The 22,497-nt window shown below is 39.3% G+C and overlaps 3 protein-coding genes across 8 annotated transcripts in view; 1 reads left to right on the plus strand and 2 right to left on the minus strand.

Moving 5' to 3' along the window:
* The window catches only part of ticrr (TopBP1-interacting, checkpoint, and replication regulator), a 115,194-nt gene extending 98,168 nt beyond the window's left edge, over nucleotides 1-17,026 (minus strand). Inside the window, exons 1-3 of one of the 2 annotated variants that reach the window (XM_077517612.1) lie at nucleotides 17,010-17,026; nucleotides 16,623-16,675; nucleotides 5,954-6,185 (exon numbers count right to left, since the gene is read on the minus strand). The gene's annotated coding sequence lies outside the window, so the exon portion shown is untranslated. Of the gene's footprint in view, nucleotides 1-5,953; nucleotides 6,186-16,622; nucleotides 16,698-17,009 lie in introns of those variants that run through there. The other variant, XM_077517611.1, reaches the window with a different exon arrangement.
* Nucleotides 1,202-16,162, plus strand: rgma (repulsive guidance molecule BMP co-receptor a). Its single transcript, XM_077517613.1, has 4 exons — nucleotides 1,202-1,702; nucleotides 6,059-6,174; nucleotides 8,803-9,323; nucleotides 11,867-16,162. The coding sequence occupies exons 1-4, from the start codon at nucleotides 1,689-1,691 to the stop codon at nucleotides 12,539-12,541; spliced, it is 1,326 nt and encodes a 441-aa protein (XP_077373739.1). The 5' UTR covers nucleotides 1,202-1,688; the 3' UTR covers nucleotides 12,542-16,162.
* A 756-nt stretch (nucleotides 17,027-17,782) lies between the features above and the next one.
* chd2 (chromodomain helicase DNA binding protein 2) overlaps nucleotides 17,783-22,497 on the minus strand; it is a 32,635-nt gene continuing 27,920 nt past the window's right edge. For all 5 annotated transcript variants that reach the window (XM_077517616.1, XM_077517615.1, XM_077517618.1 and 2 more), the window contains 2 exons: nucleotides 20,673-20,931; nucleotides 17,783-19,446 (listed from right to left, as the gene is read on the minus strand). In XM_077517616.1, the coding sequence (XP_077373742.1) occupies nucleotides 19,164-19,446; nucleotides 20,673-20,931 (542 nt within the window). In that variant the 3' untranslated portion in view covers nucleotides 17,783-19,163. The remainder of the gene's footprint in view (nucleotides 19,447-20,672; nucleotides 20,932-22,497) is intronic.

Here is a 22,497-nt window from a genome sequence, read left to right on the forward strand (position 1 = left end):
CAAATTAATAAACTGTTCTTGCCCGACATTGCACTGCTCCTTTTGGTGTGCCCGCCTTGACCACCTTGAGCATAATAATACAAACATATGGGTAGATCAGTAAGCCATAGTAATCATAGTCATTCTTCACAAGGATAACGAATATATGCTTGTGTTATATCATCTGTCTGCATGTGTTGCCTCATCGTTTGTGTTCAAATTGGAGTTTTAAAGGGTTATAACACTGCAACACCAATGCTATCAAACAGACATTCCTCGGGTAAAGTGGTATGTGGTTGCTTGAAATGAGTGTACCTGTTTGTTTGTTTGTTTGTTTGTTTTTTAGTTTTACAGTAAGCTCAACTGGGAGTGTCAATAAACAGCTTGAAATCTTTTTTTTTTTTTTTTAAAGAATTGCTCACTATCTATCAAAATGCTGCTTGTTGTGGAGTTGAGTTCATTGTCACCATAGAGCGCTCGTATTTAAAGGGATACTTTACTTATTTAGCCATTTTTGGCAGTCAAACATTAATATTTTGCCTATAATAAATTTATACTTTCATTATGTTTTATGTACAATTAGTACCTTTAAAAACACATTTTGTAACTTGCTGTCGACTGAAAATGACATCACAAGGGCTCAGGTAAAGGTAACCAATCACAGCTCAGCTGTTTTTTTGTTGTTTTTTTTATTTATTTATTTTTATTTTTTTAGCTTTGGTCATGTGACATTCACAAGCTGAGGTTTGATTGGCTACCTGAGACCTCGTGACGTCATTTTCAGTCGACAGCAAGTTGCAAAATGTGTTTTTTAAAAGGTACTAATTGTACATGAAAAATAATGAAAATATAAAATGTATTGTAGGCAAAATATTCATGTTTGACTGCCAAAAATAGCGAAATAAGTAAAGTATCCCTTTAATTTTTTTCCTCGCAAGTCAAAGCAAAATCAATCACCCAAATGACTCTTCTTATCGGAAAAACTCAAACCAGGTCACTCGTATCTCAAATCACTACGATACTGTAAATGGGATCTGTTGAGGTTTAAAACTACTTCCTGGGAGCTAAGAATGTAGGCCAAACACACAAAGGCTTAAAAAGAGGGACGCCAATATTAATCAAAAATCAATTAAAAAGGATGCTGACAATGTCTTTTAGTTGTTGCAATCATTAGAATGAGCCCAGACTTGAATGCCGAGCCTGCTATGAACTAGGAGGGCCTCACACAGCTGAGGCTCGGCGTCACGCAGCGCCGATCATTGTCTCCCTCACACTTTCTAACGAGCCATTTCACAACATCCACACAACGGACCTCTCCGCGCAGCAGCACAGCACAGCAGCCTCCCTATCTCCCTCCCCGGCACAAAAAAAAAAAAGTATTTGGATTCAACGCGCAGATGTGGCCACTTGTGGGACTTCACGCCACATTATGTCTCTTTGCCGATCGACCGGCGATCGATGACGAACGGCACAAGTGATTCGCGTCGCTTTGGATGAAGCTCAACTCGGAGGAATCACTTTTTTGTTTCCGCGCCGGACGTCATGTGCACGTTGGCGGATTGTACGCGCAGAGAGCCGCCGCCGAGTGAGTCTAAATTGGGATTACACGACTGAACGCTGGACGTGTTTATTTGCTTTGAAAAAGAGGGGGTTCCCAGGCGGCGTCTGCGTCTGGTCCGCCGTCCTCCTCCGGGTTCCAGCAGGACTCCATGCAGTCGCCAAGGTTGGTTCGTGCGTATTTTTTTTTTTATTTTTTTTTTGCATGTTTAGCCTTTCTTGACGTTGACGTGCATGTGCAAAACGACTAGTGCTTCCGCGACGTGAAATATTTCAACTGCCGCTCGTTAGAAAAGTGAATGCAAACCTGTGGAGCATGCGTTTTATTTCTCGACCGTTCATCACACGTCTAAAGCCAATCAGGGGGAGCAGTGAAGTGATATCACCCACGATACCCCCCCACCATGCCCACCCCCCACCTGTCGTTTTCCTGTTCGTAAAACCCTAATAGCATGACAGCTGCAATTAGCAATAACCGAGCTGTCCAATAAGGTTGAAGTTTAATGACAGGTTTGGCTGTCCTCATAACGCCATGTGCGTTCTGTGTCAAAGGTCCGAGGAGGTCCAGTATATTTTACAAGCGCCATCTGTTGGAACAGGGGGATTTCGTCTGACTGACTGACTGCATGCACAGGTTAATGTTCATCGTTGAAGAGCTGCGAGGGGAGGTGGACGCTGCAGTGGTGGTCAATATATCAAAATGCCTTACCAGATTTTACAGGCGGAGTCGCAGGTGTAACGCCGTGCTCCATAAAAGCAACTGGATGACATGACATCTGAATGTTTTATTATTTTATATATATATATATATGCTGCATTGTGCTTCCAAGTGCTGTGACACACATGTAATATGGATTAATATAGGCTACATAGCATTATGTTATTAGTATGCAAAGTCATTTTTGGATGCTTTGGGAAAAGCACAAGAAAAAAAAAATCATGTTACCTCCATTCAACCTTTGTGGGTTACCATGACCTGGATGACCAAGAATCTACACAAAGAAGAAGAAAAAAACATATTTAGCAAGACATGTACAACGGTCATTTGTATTCATATTGCAACAGTAGCTTAAAAATGATTTGAGCAATTATGCTTTTAAGCGCTCATAAAAAAAAAAGACTAATGCTTAAAGACTGGTGGTGTCATTCGAATTGGATCTCAATTATTCGTTTCCCTCTCTATTAGTCAAACACATGCAAGGATTTTACACATTTGCATTGTAACTTAATGTTGCTTTGTCTAATTGTACTAAACGTTCTAGAGATAGACCGATATTTGACATATTGGCACATATCAGCATCGGTCTTTTTTTTATTAATCTGACGGCCGATATATAAGCGATCCATTTAAAAGTCCGTCATTTTGCTTCGAATGCAGCCGGGAGTGTGTCTGTCAAGACTTAAGATCAAAAGATTACCGCTATCAAGATTGTCTAACAATAATCATAATGATAATAAGGTCTACACGAACTGCATGGTGTTCAGGGATGAATAGTTTTTCTCATATGGCTTTTTTTTTTTTTTGCTGTAGTAATAATGCCACAGCCTAGTTTTGAAAATATAACATTTAGATAATAAAACTATAAGCATCCCAAATGCTATAAAAGTAATGTCATGAATGCAAATTAATATCGGCTTCAAATATCGGTTGACTACCGATAATTGGTGTCGGTATCGGCCCTAAAAAAAGCATAACGGTCTATCTCTAGTACTAAATGCACGTTCTAGTCGATACTCTCATTTCAGACACAAAAATGGCTTGTAAAATGACATTTATGATCACGGTGGTCATTGTTATGGTTTCCTGTCAATCATCCAGTCATAAAAAATGATAAATCAATGTGCAGCTTTACATACGGTAAATGTCTTTCTATAGATGTTCACTGTACCACATGGTTAACAACTTATGTAAACATACGTCGTACCTTATAATTTTCTACTTGGAAATGATGATCTTGAGGTTGTCCAAATCGTCGCTTTGCTGAGCGCGTCACTCCAAATGATTCATGTCCAAGTGCCAAGCGAAAAAGTCAGCCAAAATGCGTCTTGATCCTCAGGCCCCCCGAACAATTCATCAAATTGGACGACATTGCTGGAAATGCGTCTGCGCGGGGGCCACCCTCGTTGCAAACGTGTAAAGGCTCAGCCCTGGTTGTTAGAAGGTCAAATCCATCATTACGTGAGAGGATTGTAAAGACAGAAATTCCTTGCTCTGTGTGGAAAAACTATATCCGGCCATGACCCAAGTACACTTAAAATGACATGTCATTTGTACAAGAGAAAAAAGGGACACAGAAAGGCTTTGTCCACAGTGTTGGCGCACATTTAAACCGTACATTTTCATCTACTTACATGATCTTTATTGTTGTCAAATACATGACGGATTCCCATAACATCATTACTGCCAATTGCCAACCCAATGAGAATGACCCGTGACCCATTTTTAGGTTCCAACCTTAAGTTCGGGACACCCTGTTCTCATGTTCTTCACATCCTCCTGTTGGTGCCCTCCCATCATGTGTCAATTACCCTGCGAAAAAAAGCTGCTTCTTGTTTGTCATGCTTTGGGGGTTCTTGTATTGTAGGAATGCGCCTTGGCTCGGTTTACGACAAACACGCTCACAAATAATTGACAGTGACATTTTTTTTTTCTTGTCATTTCTTCCATTGTGGTGAGACCCCAACTCGACGACTTTCATATTGGCTGCATGTCACTACGCTCTATCTATCAATCACTAAGAATTATTATTATGCTGAAAGCACATTCTCATAAAAATAAAGTTTTGGTGGTTTTGCATGGCTTTACTACCAGTGCAAATAAGCCAATACCGGTCGGTATTCCTGGTATTTTTGCATGACTTCACTACCATTTCCATCTATCTATGAGGATGTATTATTATTGTGTATGACGCTAGGGCTGCACAATATATCGAAAAAAATATTGATATCGCGATATTTGCCCATGCAATATGCGTATCGCAAAGACATGCAATAAGTTACATATGGAATTTTATGCTTTTATCTGAATTCGTACAGTCAGCCGCTAACTAGAATGTGCACCGCCAATAGTTGACCAATATCGAGAGGTAATTACAATTAATTAACTAAGATTATATTGAGTTTGCTTATTTTGATGCATGATAAATTTTTATTCTTTAATTAGATAAAAAAATGTCATTTCATTAGGTACACTGTAAGTATCGCAATAATATCGATTAGGGATGTAACGATAAGGGCAATATCGTGATATTTAAAACTGCCACAATATTGTCGTCGTCGTGTTCACAATGTTTAAAAGGAACACATCTGTTAAAAAAAGTCAGGTTGATTTCCATTTGTGCAGTTCTAGCACCCTCTAGTGGCTAGTTTATTAGTGCAATTTAATTTTATTAGGGATGTTTTGGCCTTCTATGTTCAAAATCTGCTAATTGTCAGATGAAGGGGAACCTAATTTGCTTGTGAAGCGATCAATGTGTGCTTGCCTTAGCAAGTCAGTGCCTCAATATTGTTATTAGAGATTGTAGGTGGTTTATATGCAATGCTGTTATGTACAAAAGCACAATATTGTGCTTTTTTTTAAGTATGTGCTCTCTTTATTGCATATCACATGATTTTCCAATATCATTCAACCATAACATACACTATTGGCAAATGTACGTTATTTGTCAAAGTACAGTTGTATACACAAGCAGGATTACACATTTTTCTATTATTGAAATGTATTAACCTCTTGTATTAATAATGAAATAAGCCAAAAGATACAAAGAATAAGGGGTAGGACTAGATAAGTGTTCAACTTCTTCCTATTGCCTTTGAACATGTAAACTATCATTAATGATTGCAAGTTAATTGGTTTTATCTGCTACCTGTTTATATGTTCAACAATCTATCTATCTAATTCCCATAATGGTGGTATAAAGCACAAATACTATATAAAGAAAAACTAGATATGAATTTGATTTTCATACACCTTGTTTACTACCAGACAGTGTAGCTTCTATATTTTCATTTACGTAGCCTTACATGAACGTTCAAACTGCTCTCCTTTCAAACTTTTTACATTTATTTTCAACTCTGCCGTGATATTACATAGTCATCTTTCATATAATTTAAATGTGAGTGTGAGGATTGAGTTGTCGAATTCATCGTGCTTTGTGAACGCTTCAGTGGCTCATGGTGGAACAAGTCTGCGCATTGAAGTGTAATTCGAACCGTGTGGAGTGAGTAGGGGGGTCTCGTACAAGGGGGGGCCCGAACACTGATTGGTTCGCCGGGTCTCCCGTCTCTCCGCGACTGACATAGTCATACACACATTTGCGGCTACCTCCTCCTGCTCCCTCCCGTGAAGGAAAGAAACGACCTGCTCGCCGCTTTTCTAACCTCGGCCGGCTAGCTTGCTTACTTTCGGTACACTTACCGAAAAAAAGGAGAGGGGGAGTGATGAGAGAGCACAGGACCGACTTGAGACTGGTTTTCCGGGCTTTTCTCATCTCGTCCCCCGCCGTGTCGCCTCTTCCACCAGGCAGCGGAGTGAAGGGCGACCCCGAGCTGGATGGATGGTTATGGGGAAGAGAGGCAGACCCTCGGCGCTTGAAGTGTGCAGAGTCCTCGCTCTCTTCGTATCGCTCTTCCCTTCAGGTAAGACGCAACTTTAAAAACATAAAATACACATTTGTAAATTCTAACGACTGCCTGAATTCACGAGACTTACCATTCTGTGGAACTTTCCACCATTTTTGTTGTGTTTGAACCGGGAATATTTGGCGCCGCTGAAAGTGTTGTAAGTCGGCCAAAGTGTCGTAAAAGCCACTAAATGCTAACTATTTGTGCAATTAGCAACAATCAATTGCGACAAATGGTGAGTCAAAATTGTAGATTGGAAGCGTCCTTAATTGTGACGTTTTATGGAAATGGCAGCTTAAAAGAGGAAGAAAAACGCATTTTATACATTCTAAATTTATTTATTGACAATAGTTTTGTGTGTTTGTCATCACTGTGTTGGATGTGTGAAGTCAGAAAGTAACGACAAGATGTTTTTGCTGCTTTGTTTTGTTTGGGGGAAGGGGGCGTTCTTTATGGTTTTTAACAGTAGCTCATGGAAAGTTAATACTTTTTTTTTCCTCCCTTGCATTTGCTCATACCAAAGAAGATGGGCTCAATGTTGAACTGTTTTTATTGCTGCCTCTAAAAATAATTTAAAAAGTGTGTGAGTTTGTACGTGAGAGGATGAGTGGGGAATTTGATACTCAACTCAGCTTTATTTTTTTATTTATTTATTTTTTTAAGCCATTTCTCCTTTATAGAGCAACTCAGCAATGGCTATTTTAAAGTTACTACGGCAGAAAGTATGCTACTGAAAGCACATTTTTAACTCAAACAGAATGAGTGACAGCACTGCAGACACTTTCACTCTTCTTCAATCAGCTCTGGATGTTTGCGAAACTCTTATCAGTATTGCCGCTTAGGTCACTCACCATCCAACAACAAGGTGATAACGTGCTGATAGTTGAGATTATTATACTGTCGTATTGCCATCTGTTAGCGTTAAGGAGACAGTGATGAGTCTTTTACGGTGGTTTGTGTTTAAAAGCGGGACTTTGTAGTGGTTTTTACGCACGCCGCCTTCCTTTTTAAAAGCATCACAAGTCAAACACTGTGTCGCAGTGTTCGAAGAACGTGTGTCAAGGGCTGCCTGGATGGTTTTAACTGAATTGGTGACAAACTACTTGAGTCGTGTTTACTCAAATAAAAGTGTAGATTAGTGCAGTGGTTCTCAAAGGATTTACGCATATAGCAACACCTTAAAATACTTAGCATATTACACCTACGTGTTCATCAAAAGTGAGAGAGAAGTCAATAGACACCATTGTAAAACCTTTATTGACGCTCAAGGAAACAGTCAAGTGTAAATAAATAGAAGTTGACTACTGTAAAGGGTCAAAACACTACACCACTCCACTTTTACATTGAACATAATGGGGCAATCATACTTCTTTGAAATGACATGGTCCATCTGTCCACCATCATAAAAGAAAAAAGCTAGAGGCAAATTCTTAAGTCACTTTTATTATTACCCCTAACCGTATTGCAAGCACTTCCTTTTAATGCTCATTAAACCGAATGTAGTATAACAAATAAGCGATGACAAAGTACAATTTACAAGTACAACATTTTGGATGAAACCATTGAAGAAACTTCATCCATGTCTTTCAATGTAGATATAAAAACATTAAAGTAGTATAGTATAGTATAGTATAGTATAGTATAGTATAGTATAGTATAGTATAGTATAGTATAGTATAGGATGCAGTCCAACAATAGATGTGGGGGAAATTTAGACATAGTTAAATTGATCTTTAAAGGGATACTTTACTTATTTTAGTCACTTTTGGCAGTCAAACGTTAACATTTTGCCTATAATAAATGTGATATTTTCATTATTTTCCAATTTACATGTACAATTAGTACCTTTAAAACACATTTTGCATTTACATTTCAAAACTGAAGTTTCCGACGTTGTGAAAGTGCCCTGAATGCACCATTTTGCTTTTGTAGCATTAGCAACTGGCGAGTGTGTGGCGTATGTTATTCTGTTGTCCCTTTAAGTTGTTAAATGACACCGCAGTTGGAGTTAACTGTAAAACTAACCACACAACGTAAAGAATTACATCCACTGTATATTTGAATACAAAATATGCTTCGTTTCTAAAACATCGCTAGCCTAGCACGAACAGCAAGTTAGCAAATGCTAACAGGAAGACAGGAAGTTAGCGTTGACTTCGGGGATGTTTTTTCTTCAACTAACGAATATCCACACACAAATCTTGTGGGAACATAAATTCACAGATGATAACACTACGCAAAGGCACAAATTCTTCCCAATGTGTGAAAAACAAGTTATTTTAGTAGAATTCAATCGCAACCTTCTTCTGTACTTACTTTAAGTGTGTATGCCATGGATGCATGGCACCACAATGCCCCCAAGAGGCCAAAACGCACAGGAACAGTCAAGTTATCTTGATCAGCTGTCAGTGTTTGTATTATATATATTTTAAATAAATAATCGGCAGATTAATCGGTAATCAGTATTTTTTTTTTTTCTGGCAAAAATCGGTATCGGCATCAGCCTCAAAAAGAGCATATCGGTCGGGCCCTACTACTAACGCATCCAGACTTAACCAAGGATCCCATGTTGTGGCCCTGTTTATTCATGATCAAATACATTCAGTATTGATGATGATTTCATATTGTTTGTGTCCTTTTCAGTGAGTCTACAGTGCAAGATCCTCAAGTGCAACTCTGAATTTTGGGCCTCCACCAGCAACTCGGGGCCGGAGGAGGAGTTCTGCACGGCGCTGCGCGCGTACAACGGCTGCGTGCGGCGCACGGCGCGCACCTGCCGAGGCGACCTGGCGTACCACTCGGCGCAGCATGGCATCGAGGACCTCATGAGCCAACACAACTGCTCCAAGGAGGGACCCACGTCGCAGCCTCGCGCCCGCACCCCGCCGCCCCCCGCGTCGCCGCCGCCGCTGCCGCCCGACAGCCAGGAGCGCTCGGACGGGCCCGAGGTTTGCCACTACGAGCGCAGTTTCCCGCGCAACGCCGCGCAGCCCAACTTCACGCACTGCGGCTTCTTCGGAGACCCGCACCTGAGGACCTTTGGGGACGACTTCCAGACGTGCAAGGTGGAGGGCGCCTGGCCGCTCATTCACAACAAATACCTGTCGGTCCAGGTGACCAACACCCCGGTGCTGCCCGGATCCTCTGCCACGGCCACGAGCAAGGTGAGCTTGTTTTCGTTTATTCCATTTGGCGGCCATTTTTCTCATTATTGGACTACTGACGTGTCTTTGAGAGATATCATGACTTATGATGAGTCTACAAGTTATGAGCGAGGGCTGCAACAAACTAGTATTTTAATAGTAGGGGTGGGAACCTCTGGGTACCTCACAATATATGTGAGACAAACTCATGATAACGATTATCGCACGATACCGCGCTTATCGATATATTGGTCAGGTAATAAATCCACGGTAATCTACGATATATAGACATAGTCAGAGTCAATTCTTTCATTTTATAAATGACATTTTTTGTGTAACATTGCAAAAGTAAATAAATAAAATTATTTAAATATTAAATCCAATTAAATCAATATTAATATTCCTCAGAAATTCTCTGTTTCAAATGAAACAAAATTTATTAAATTATTTTAACATTTAAAAAAGGTGCAAATGTACAAATAAAAAAACCTAAAAAATTAGTATTAATAATCGGGGTTTTTTAACGATTATGCTGATTTTGTAATTGAATTTCGATTAATTGCACAGCCCTAGTCTAAGTCTTAAGTCTACATACTGTATTTAAACAGTTTTTGACTTTTTTTTTCCCCTTGGCCTGAAGTCCACATTTAGCTCAACGTTTGCAGGTCATTTCCTCGCCAAGCTCAATCGTCTCCGCGATCTTAATCATTTCCGCGAGCGTTTAATAGCCGCATGAGAAACGTCCCTCAGTCGAGTTCCACCGAGTTGCTCGAGATTCTCAATTGCGGGCTTTTGTGTGTGTACTTTGCGGTTTATCATAACACAACTTGTCCAATCACGTCGTGTGGCGCAATCATGATCACTCATCAAAAGTTTCTTAATGATCCGCAATTACGCGTTTAGGCTTCTCCTTTTAGCTTTTCAAGTCGTTGCATTTTTTTTTTTTTTTTTTTTTTTTTTTGCTTTTAGCAGCAGAGACTTGAGTGTGGACAAAAGGAAAACAAGGCAGCAGGCCAAAGGCACCTGTGCAAACAATCTGCAAAGAGATCAGCATTCAGCCCAGCAACCTAGCACACATAAAAAGCATCTGGCTGGCTGGTTGGCTGCTGGAATAACAGTCATTCTCCTCTTCCCAATCTTTTTTGGAGTAAGCTACTCCACTTGGTGGTATGGCCATCGGCAGTGTCGCCAGTGACGGAGACTCGTCAGTGTCCCCAATGCGACGCTGACCAGTCCGGCTCCATTAGCGGCAGTGTACACACGACACGGCTCAGCATCAGCCACTCCCTGGGGAATAGTTGTGGGGTTCACTGGCAGGTTTTGCAACGCCATGAATGGCTCGTCTTTGTGTCTGCACACTGAGGCCTGATTTTTACACATTGCTCACACTGCTGGCTTTTTTTTTTTTTTTTTTTTGTGGGAGGGCGTTTACTTTGGCCTCACGCTCCCCCCAATGTTGAGCTAGCTGAAATGCGACACGAAAGCTGGCTGGACGACATTGCACACAAACACTGACGAACGTTCCTTTCAGTGAGACGTTTTTATTGATTGTGGATGCTCTAAAAGTTGAATATGTTTTGATTTAAAATCAATTCTCGTTAGGGGTGTGAATTGCTTTGTACCTGACGATTCGATTCTGGTTTAAACAGCATTGAAATAAAATATTAAAGCTTAACGTTACATTAATATAACATTTTTAAATGCTTAAGGTGTGAACCCTAACCCCACAAAAGACGTTTTGTTGAATATTTTCCATCAAAAATCGATTCAGCTTTCGATTGAATCAATTTGAGAATTGCACGATGCAATATCGCGATAGATTGCCCAATCGATTTTTTTTTTTGACACCCCTAATTTTCGTGGTAAATAACAAGAAGTTCAACAGGCATACTGTCACTATATGTGTGAGTATATATATATATATATATATACTGTATGTACTGTATGTATACATATATATGTGTGTGTGTGTATTAGGGCTGCACAATATTGGAATATTATGCGATATAGTTGCTGAATATAGCAATATGGATATTATTGCGATATTTAACATCTATCTAAGGAAATTACATTTTTATGCTCTAATGAAAGAATTACATTTTTCAACGCAGCAAAATAAGCAAACTCAATATATTCTTAGATAATTCATTGTAATTATATCTAAATAATGTTCAACTATTGGATAGCAGTGTAAATTTTAGTTAGCGGCTGGCTGGTCAAATTCGAATAAAAGCATAAAATTCTATATGAAAATTATTGCATGTCTGCGATATGCATATTGCATGGGCCAATATCGCGATATTGATATATTTTCGATATATTGTGCGCCCAACCCTAGTTTGGATAGTGGATCTTTTATACATGTATTAAAAAATGTATAAGACATTTTGTTTTGGGGACGTCAGTTCAGTTTCATCCTAAAATATACATTTTTGAAAAATGGACAAAAGAGTTTTTCACATATTTAAAATTGTATTTTTGTCATGAATCTGTTTAAGAAAGTGCGTGGTCCCGATCTCAGGAAACTCCAGCGAGTAAAATGTTTTCCCTCTCGTCTTCTGCAGCTGACAATCATCTTCAAGAACTTCCAGGAGTGCGTGGACCAGAAGATGTATCACGCCGAGACGGACGAGCTGCCGGCCGCCTTCGCCGACGGCTCCAAGAACGGCGGCGAGCGCCACGGCGCCAACGCCCTCCGCGTGGTGGAGAAGGTCCCCGGCCAGCACGTGGAGATTCAGGCCCGCTACATCGGCACCACGCTGGTGGTGCGCCAGGTGGGCCGCTACCTGACCTTCGCCGTGCGCATGCCCGAGGAGGTGGTGCGCTCGGTGGACGACGACGACGACGACGACGGCGACAACCAGGACTTGTACCTGTGTCTGCACGGCTGCCCCACCAACCAGCGCATCGACTTCAAAAAGGTCCGCAGCCCGGCGTCCGGTTCCAGCGAACGCAGGTTCACCTACCAGTCGGCCAGGGCCAAGTGCAAGGAGCGTCTGCCCGTGGAGGATCTCTACTTCCAGTCGTGCGTCTTTGACCTCCTCTCGTCCGGCGACATCAACTTCACCTTGGCCGCCTACTACGCGCTGGAGGACGTGAAGACGCTGCACTCCAACAGCAAGCGCTATCACATCTTCGAGAAGGACGCCTTCGCCGGCCGCGCCGCCGCGCGCGCGCCCGACACACGCTTCCTGCTCACGCTCCTCGCCGTCCTCTTGTGCTGCACGTTTGCACTATAGCCACGTCGCAAAACGATCCACGTGTCTCGCCGGGGGAGCGTCGTCGTTTTGGAGGGTTGCAAATCGTTTCCGGTAAATTTCCATGGCAATTGAAGACGGGGAATTGCGGAAATAGTCCACATGGGAATTGACGTTTTGTTGTAGAGGTGTCAGAGCGACACATAACCGATTTTCAAATTGATCAACTATTTTAACTCATTCACTCCCAGCCATTTTCACAGAAGTAATCCCGTTCGCTCCCGGCTGTTTTACTGGATTTTGACTGATTTTGCAAGGCCCACGGAATATTGTGTTCAATTGCTAAAAGCATGGAACCTATCAAAAGAAAGATTAGTCTCTTCTTTCATCAGGGGAAAAAAAAAGTATGTTTCTATCTGTTTCCGTTTTGCAGCAATTAGCATTAGAAGAAAGCTAAGTTTCATCAGTTTTCAAATCTATTTAAAATTGTAAGTCATTTAGCTTTTTTTCTACATGGCCCTGGTTGATCTCCTTTGCTCTGCTGCCACCTGCTGGCCGTTTGTGTAATAACTACCATTTCTGCAACCGTTCTTTACAGTTGAGAGGCTGCATCAAAGCCTTCTGTATGCTTTAGCATTAAAAAAAAAACATATAAATACGTCTTTGGGACACTTAAAACATAAAAAACGTATTTACACGTTATTGGGAGCAAATGAGTTAATCATCAAGTAATCTTTGGAGACATTTTTTTTTTTTCTTGACTTGACACTTGACTCTTTGAGCCATTTTCAGCAGTAAAAAGTTACTATTTTGTCTACAATTGTGGGAATGCTGAAGCATTTTAATTGGTAGATTAATCGATTTTAAAAATATTCGATAGTGACAGCACTACTTTGTTGTTATAAGCAAACATCCATGCAAAAATAGATAGCTCTCCTTGCCCACATATGAGGGCATTCCGGTGTCATAATTGCTGCATTTTTTCTTTTCTCATATCTGAGTCAGGATTATGCCAAATTATAATTTCCTGTCAACCGTCAATTTTGTAAACTTCTCAATTATTTCCCCAAATTTCCATGGAAAGTTTCCTGCTATAAAAATTCCCATGAGTTTGCAACCCTCTTCGATCTCACGTTTTCCTCACAAGGACTTGGAAAAATGTCCACCTGGCTGGGATTATTACGTTTACTGGAGTTTTTTCTGGGACGTTTGATGGATTTCTGTGGATCGTTCCATCCAAAACCGAGTCAGGGAAGCCCCGAGAAAGGCCAACATGAGAGCTTTTGGTGATGGCGTCAAACTCAGTTTTGTCACGGGCCACATTGCAGTTGTGCTTTCCCATCAGAGGACCGCGATGACCAGATCAATTTACAAATCAAACCGTCAGAATTAATACAGTGAGTGAACCCCCCTTTCACGAGTTCCAGAAAGTAGTAAAATAAACACTTTTAATGCTCCCACAATTTTTAAACATATTTACAGAAGGAATGGCTGTTCATGCTTCAAACATGCTTCAAGTCATTCATGTTACTACCACTAAAACTGTATCAGTTTTAGTGGTAGTAACATGAATGACAGTAGTAGTAGTAGTAGTAGTAGTAGTAACAAAATGAGATTTAAAAATCGCAGATTTAAAAACCTAAACTGTTCAACCAAACCATATAATTTTGTCCTAACGAAGGTCTTGCTAGATTCTGGCTAACGTAGAATGGAAAACATGAGCTAATGGAAGTTAGCATCGATGTTGCGCTAGTTCTAAACCTTTAACAGCGACTCCACAATACCAAAACGGAGCATCCGACAATACTCACAGGCATTTATTCTCTGCTCTGTGGCAACCGAGCATTACATGAGCTTCGTTGGGGACCTTTTCTGCCCCTTCTTCTCGCTCTTCATGACGCCGCATCACTTCCAGTTGAACTCATTTTGTGCACATATCCGAACTTGCCTGCCTCACAAAATCTCACAGGGCTTCATTGTAGACTTTGTTCAACTATTGATATATTTATTGTGGGAATGCTTTTCAGCATTCCCACATATTTTATTGTGATTTTTATTCTCCACACTTTTTTTGCTGTCTAACAACTCCCACCTGATACTTCCAATTTACATTGTTCACATTTCAACTAGCTTCAAAAATCCACGCCTCCCGGGGTATATATATCGTCTAATTCCACATTACTTACAGTATTTGCACAATTTAACATTTAATATCAACTTTTTTTCCCATTCACTTTCAATGGGACAGACGTTGAACTTTTTCAAAGTATCACTTTCCACGCCCACTTCCATATATAACTTAAGTGCATAAGTGCATTGTCCAGTAACCAGGAGGTTATAATTTTATAATTTATCTCTCAATTTGCTTTCAGCATTCCCACGCAATTTCACCAGAAATTACACTTATTCTAGTTTTGCAAAGGGGTTTGGTTTAAAAACAAAAAACAAAAAAACAATTGCAATATTTGTCGGTGGGCCACAAAGCAGCTCTTACATTTTGCGATAGCTCCAACTTGTTGCGGAGTCGTATTTTTAGCTTGCGTGTACACAGGACAGTTTGGTGGCGTCGGTGGTACATTTTGTGCGTTTGTGGGTGCAGGACAACTGCAGCCCCCTACGAGTCGCTGGGCATTGGGACTGAAACATGCCACAAAGAGCAAAAAAAAAAAAAGAAGAAGAAGACAGCTTTGTCAAATTGTTACTCAAGAAACCTTAACTTGATTTGCTTTTGTGGGCTAAGTAATATGATGTGGCGTTCCCCCCGGGCTTTGTGCTAGATACCCTTTCATTCATAGCAAAATACACAACGAGAAGGCGCCTAATGTGAAAGATGTAACATATTTTTAGCGGGGGCTAATGGAAACACAGCGCGTATCAGAACGGAGGTCACTATTTGAGGAAATACAAGTAAAAAATAAAAATAAAAAGTAGCATAATTCACGTGCAAGTGATATATATGAGGGCTTGAGTCTTTGCCAAAGCAACAAGCCTCCGTGCCAACATCTTTGCGAGTGTGTTGTTTAGCGAGCGATGCTCTTGTGCAAGCAGCATTTAGTCCCGATTTCAGTATGAGCTCTCCGCTGTGCTCTTATTCATCTTTGTTTGATTTCAACACACTGAAGTATTTGTCACTGCTGCCCGCCTTTTTGGATTTTATTTTTTATTTTTTTGGGGGGTTCTTTGACGACAGCAGTGACACAGTTTAAGTGATTGTAATGTGGAATCTGAATCTTGTGTTTGTCGACGTGGTTTGTATTGTGACTTTTATAGTAGCTGATGTGAGATTGTACATAAAAAGTGTGCGCGTGTGAGTTTGTGTTGATTTGACTTACCGTGAATGTGAAATATTATTTTAAGAGTTTTTTTTTGTTTTGTTTTTTGCAGAGATATGAACAGCACACAACACAATCGTCAGCATTTGTGTTTTGCGCTGCTCATGATTGCCAAATGAATGCACTTTATGTTTTTATCCAGCTCTTGTGTTGTTGTTGATGTTTGAAATTCAAAAGGAATAAATATAATAATAACAATAATAAGAAGAAACTGGGAAATTCCCCAATAGATCAAACTGTATGTTTAAAAAAAAAAAAAAGTGTTGTCACACACACCAGCTGTTTATAATGTCAATTATTTATTGAATAAAAGAAATGTCTCGTTAGTGAACCGCCGGTCTCTTTGTGGTGACTTTGCATGTGTCTTAGTCTTTTACTGCCCCCTACTGGATGTTGAGAGACAATGAAAGGCATGCAGTGGTCTTTGATAGTTTTTTTTTCCCTCCACCGCATTATTTATATCAAGTATATCAACTATTTTGAGGAAATGCAAATAGTGGTAGGTTCCAATTCATACTACTGTATGTCATGTATTAGACATCTTGGAAGCCGTGTATTGCTAAAATACGGAAAACCTATGTAGTGGTTATAAAATAAGAACAAATGATTAAAAATTTCGTCACCACTATTTTAGCATCGACAGACAGAAGTGCCACTGGTCCCACCTCGTTAGTTAGCATAATAGCCGTAGCTGAAATAGCGCATACAGTTGTGACATCGCACACGAGCATACACGTATATTTGCAGTCATCTCCTTGACTCAAACAATCATTAAACAAAATATAACATACCGTGTGCGCCTTGTAACCCAGTAGTAGTAGAAATCCAACACTGCCGTCTTTCTCTAGCAATCAGGTCCAAACAGGAAGTAATTGGTTGGCCCAAACCGGAAGTAATTGTTTACAAAATATTCTTGAACTAATTATACCCAGAATTAATAGAATCCCGCAACCATAAAGGCTTAACAAATAAATACATGTGCATGAAAATATTAGACTCAAACAAATTTTCGCGAATTGTGTTGTCAGTGGCAACGAAAAGTGATGTTATCTTTACCAAATCGACTGGTTCCACCTGGGAAGCCAGCAAAACAGACTACCCACTTCTTTTACATCGAATGCGAGCACAAAAAAATAAGTGCCACTATCATGACCGACATTAAAATATACAATACTTACAGTAAGTTACAGACAAAATTTATCCTCGACTAATATTACTGCGGCTGCCTGAGCTCTTGTGACCATCGGTTTAAATACACATGCCCCCTGGTGGCCCAGTCGTGCACACCAGGCCACATACTGTACAGTAAATATTTCAAATTATTTCCTTGCAATCGTTGATCAAATATTTGTATTCCTAATTCTACATTTGGCTGAATTTCATGTCAATTTCATAGACGCAAGTAAACTCAAACTCTTTTTGTGTAACAAATTTATTACATATGTCCAAACATATGTACAAGTACATTTCTCAAGAGTGGTTGTTGTCACAAATATAAATTATTCAGACTTTTTCTTTGAGAACATATCATACAAGGACTGAAACTTGCCTGACGTGGTGGAGGAGGAAGAAGAGGAAGAGGAGGAGAAACACTTTTTCTTTGTATTTCTAACACACACACAATACATGATTACCACTTCCAGAAATGGTCCCTTCACCAGTTTGCACTTCATCGAGCCATTCCATAATAGTACTGTACGTCCTTAAAACGTGACTTACGTTTCTTATATATTAGGAGCATTTTTACGCAATATGTTGGAGCTGGGTTTTTTTTTTTTTCCTAAGTGCAATAACCCCACTTCAAATTTCCAGCAACTTTTCTTGTACTCAAAACCTCAGCAAAATCAGCCAGCATTTTCATTGTGGTGAAAGTTTACATACAATTAATTCATAGTCGCATTTAGAAGCACGTGAAATTTGGTCAGCGTGTCTACCATGAGCGGACCCCCCCCCCCCCCCCCCCAAAAAAAAAAAAAGTCACGAAGCCATGCGCGAAAAGAACGTTTTTGGGTCAGTGTGGCCATTTCCCAGCATTTCATCAAAGAAATTCATTCAAAACATTTTGGTTGGATTGCTAACAAATTCCATTCGGTTCGCTAAATTCTGGGAATTTTTAAAATGGCAAGCAAGAATTTGCTAGTTAGTTCAGATATATTTTAACTTAACAGGAAGATGAATTACACTGACAAGGGAAAAAAAAAAAAATCCTTCCACCCCCTTCATTTAAATAATCATCAGCAAGCCTCCCCCACACTACAACTATACAGATTTGCCCATACATAAAGCATAAATGCAATTCATATGAGACAAAGGCGGGGCAACAAAACTGATTTGGCACTGTGAGTGAATGTCCTTAAAATGGCTGCATGAAGCGCATACAATCACACGTTCACTCATGAATACTGTGAGGGGGGAAAAAAATAACTAAAAGGGTCATTTTGTGACAATATGATGCAATAAATACTGCTGCTTCCATTTTCAATTTTTCCACAGTAGCTTTGAGTCCCAAACACTTGACGTAAAAAAAATATGTTTTTGCTACGACAAATAATGTATCCTTGTTCATCTAGATTTCATATGTAATATTAAAAATATGTGCCTCAAATCAAAAAATGTTACTCTGGCGGAGGAGGAGGAGGAGAAGTAGCGTCATAAGACTTTTTCCACGATTTTTGGACACCATTTTTGCAACAAAAGCAAGACTTGGGGAATTTTTCATGTTGGGGTTTTCCACGGGAATTAATAAGCGAGTTGTTTGTTTTGGTTTATGAGATGGAATAGGTGACAGAAAACTTAACGCTACTGACGCAGGAAATAAGTTATAATAAAGAAGGAATTTATGAAATTAAAGGTTGAGTCTTAAATTATTTATTTATTTATTTTTTTAGCATCATCTTGCCAGTTTTTGATAGTTATTGCTTCAACATAATTCAGTTAACTTCAATTTCCAATTCATTCCCCAAAAATGTTTTTTTTTTTTTTCTTTCTTTTTCTTCAAATAGTTCCAAAATTGTGCACGGATTTTTTTTTTTTTTTTAGAAAATTTTCTACCGCTTTGCAAATACCACATTCTTTTGTACTCACATTGATATTTAAAGCTAACCACACAGAAATCAACAAAAATCCTCCTTGTTGTGGTTTAAGGAAAGAAGAAAAAAAAAGAAAAAAAAAAAAAGGATCAGGCACTTTAAGGTCAGTCCACAGTTCATTGCGTCCTCAATCCACCTTTCTGAAAGTAGTCCATGGGACTAAAAGCATCCTATCCACAGTGTCCATTCACTTGAGTGAAGACGGTCGTTTGTCGTCTTATGATTGGTCCGCTTCCAAAGTTTTTAAGTCTTCCGGTTGTTCCAGGCGGGCTCGGCGGGGACGTTGGGGTCCGCGGGCGACGAGCGAGGGTCATGCGGGGACTTCGGGTCCAGCGGCGGCGGCGGCAGCGGCGGCGGGGGTTTGTCCGGGTGGAAAGGTCTGCCGCCGTAGTGGTCTTGGGCCGGCGGCGCCAGGCCGGCCCGGTGCTCCGGCATCCGGCGGAAGTCCTGAGATGGGCCGTCGCGTCCCTGGTGGTGGTAGATGGGGTGGAAGTCGTTGGGACGCCTTCGTTTGGAGTCCTGGTGCCTGAAAGACAAAATTTGAAGATTTGTGAAAATGTGGTATATGTATTAGGGGTGTGCAAAAATAAATAAATAAATAAATCTATGTTCTTAAGAATCACGATTCAGAATCGATTTTAAATGTCCTATAATCAATTTTATTTAAATTATTTTATACTGTCTTGGCCTTCTTTTTGGACTGGGGACGTTGTTGTACCCAATTTGGCCACTTAGGGGCAGTGTGGTTCCATGCGTTCTGTTTTAAGTTGTAGCCACATTAGAGAGAAGGAAAAAGTCACGATTAAAGGGATACTTTACTTATTTGGCCATTTTTGGCAGTCAAACATTAATATTTTGTCTATGCTAAATTCGATATTTTCATTATTTTTCATGTATAATTAGTACCTTTAAAAAGACATTTTGCAAGTTGCTGTCGACTGAAAACGACATCACAATTCTGATCTCTTATACTTTTTTTTAATTTATTTTTTTAAATAACTACCATTGCTTTAAGCAACCTCTTCATGTCAGAAGCTGTATCAAAGCCGCCTGTATGCTCGAGCGTAAAAAAACAAAAAACAAAAACGTATAAATAGGTTGTTTAAAAACGTATTTACACGTTTTTTGGGTTTGAATGAGTTAAGCATTGAAGAACGTTATATTAATGGAACATTAAGCCTTAATATTTTATTTCAATGCTGTTCAAAGATGAAACTGATTACAACCTGATTGTTAAAGGGATACTTTACTTATTCATCCATTTTTGGCAGTCAAACATTAATATTTTGCCTATAATAAATTTGATATTTTCATTATTTTTCACGTACAATTAGTACCTTTAAAAACACATTTTGCAACTTGCTGTCGACTGAAAATGACATCACAAGGGCTCAGGTAACCAATCACAGCTCAGCTTGTGATTGTCACATGACCAAAGCTAGAAAACAGGTGAGCTGTGATTGGTTACCTGAGCCCTTGTGATGTTATTTTCAGTCGACAGCAAGTTGCAAAATGTGTTTTTAAAGGTACTAATTGTACGAGAAAAATAATGAAAGAATCAAATTAATTATAGACAAAATATTAGCTTTTTTTTATTGCTATAATGGGCTAAATAAGTGAAGTATCCCTTTAATTACAGTGGCCCACAGTTATAAGACTGAAGTTGTTTTGTTTGTTTTTTTAAATACATTTTCATATAAATCTTACAGTTTAAGTGTACAAGTTTACTAATTCGTATATGCGCGTGTCTACCTGTCGTAGTATGGCCGGTGCGGGCGGTGGTCGCGGTCGTTGCTGTACTGGTCGTAGGGCCTCTTGCGCGGCGAGTTGCTGCTGCTGCTGCTGCTGTTGCGGTAGCCGCCCGAGCTGCGGTAGGAGTCGGCGTGGGCGTGCCGGTCGCCGTAGTGGTCCTTGTAGCGATGGCCGCCGTCGTACGGGTGGTGGCGCTCGCCCTGCCACGACTGGTTGCCCGGGTGATTGTACTTGCGCTCCCTCTGCCAGTCCGCCCGGTCTGGCGGCACATTTTACGGACAACAGGGTCACTTTCAATCCAAACGCTTATTGTTCTACAGCATGTTTTTTAATAGGGATAGACCGATTATCGGCTGGGCCGATTATCGGTGCCGATATTCAGCATTTTGAGAAATATCGGCATCGGCCATTTTGAAGAATCATATGGCCGATAATAGATCCTTTTTTATTTATTTTTATTTTTTTTTTAAGTGTTAACTTCAGGGAACTAATTTAAATGTAAATTAAAAAAAAAAAGTTTTTATTTTCATTTTTGTCGACCCTGGGAACTCTCTGCACCTTCTGTTTTTGATTGAAATTAAAACTAAGATAAGTAAAAATTTAATACTTTGGATATTTTGAAATTTTTGAAGACTTATTTTTTGTAGAAAATAATTGTTTGTTTTTATTTAACTTTTGAAAACATGCTACTGCGCCTGGGAGATCCCAGAACTTGTGTATTGACTAAGATTTTTTGAAGAAAAAAAACAAAACTTAAAAATATTTTACTAACCCTAAAAGTTGCTCAATAAACATGTGCTTTAAAATAAAAAATAAAATAAAATAAAAAAAAAATAAAAAAGATAAGAGCTCGAGTTTGTATTTTTTCCAAATTTTGATGTCCCTTTTTAGTGAAAATGAATATCGGCTCCAAATATCGGTTATCGGCATCCTTCACTACTAATAATTGGTATCGGTATCGGGCCCAAAAAAACCTTATCGGTCTATCACTATTTTTTAATATGCTTTTTGGGTTTGTTTATTTGTTTTGTTGTCTTTACGCTGCCATATCTCTCGAACCCTACGTCCGATCGGGGATATCCGCGGATTCGACCTTTTCAACGGCGTCTGTCCCGTCACTGCACGACATTGCATTACAGAGAAAATATAATAATATAATATACTGTGCTGTATAACAAGTACATTAAAAACAAGTATTTTTAATGTAAAAAATGACTGTAAATTAAATAAAAAAAACTTAATGGGAAAAATTTATGTAAATGAAAAGAAAGAACATATATTAGGAATGAAAAAGCATTTATAATGAAGTAAAAATCATACCAAAACGAAAAAACCTAATAAACGAAAAAAAATAGATATAATTACCGGTTTTTTGTTTTTTTTAAATTAACGCAGATTTCCATTACGGCAGATAGATTTTGGAACGTAACACCCACATTAAACGAGGGAATTCTATAATTTACATCTTTTCCACCACAACGTTCAGTTTGTTTTTGTCAAACTCAATTAATGTAAGTAATCCAAAATAAATTAAAATTTTAATTAGTACACTTCACAATTACAAAGTCGGCATAATTGTAAATAAAAATAAAATATTATTAATGGTAATTTTGAATTGTTTAAATTGAGATATTTAGTCAGGACTAATTTAATAAATTTTGTTTGATCCAAAAGCAACTTGCATAATTATTACCGTACATGTTTAAACATTTTCTTGTTTTGTCCCCAAAAAAAACCAAATGTCGTGATTTCAATCATTACCAAATTCATCATGATTAATATTTTCTTCATAATCGGTTCATAAAATATCTACACGTAAAAATAC

The sequence above is a fragment of the Festucalex cinctus genome, chromosome 3, assembly GCF_051991245.1.
Source record: "Festucalex cinctus isolate MCC-2025b chromosome 3, RoL_Fcin_1.0, whole genome shotgun sequence".
In the NCBI taxonomy this organism is placed as follows: domain Eukaryota; kingdom Metazoa; phylum Chordata; class Actinopteri; order Syngnathiformes; family Syngnathidae; genus Festucalex; species Festucalex cinctus.

Excerpts from the sequence above, each read along its gene's own strand:
- rgma (XM_077517613.1), top strand. Across the intron at positions 6,175-8,802 it reads CGTATCGCTCTTCCCTTCAG|TGAGTCTACAGTGCAAGATC; the intron begins GTAAGACGCAAC and ends TGTCCTTTTCAG. Across the intron at positions 9,324-11,866 it reads CTGCCACGGCCACGAGCAAG|CTGACAATCATCTTCAAGAA; the intron begins GTGAGCTTGTTT and ends CGTCTTCTGCAG.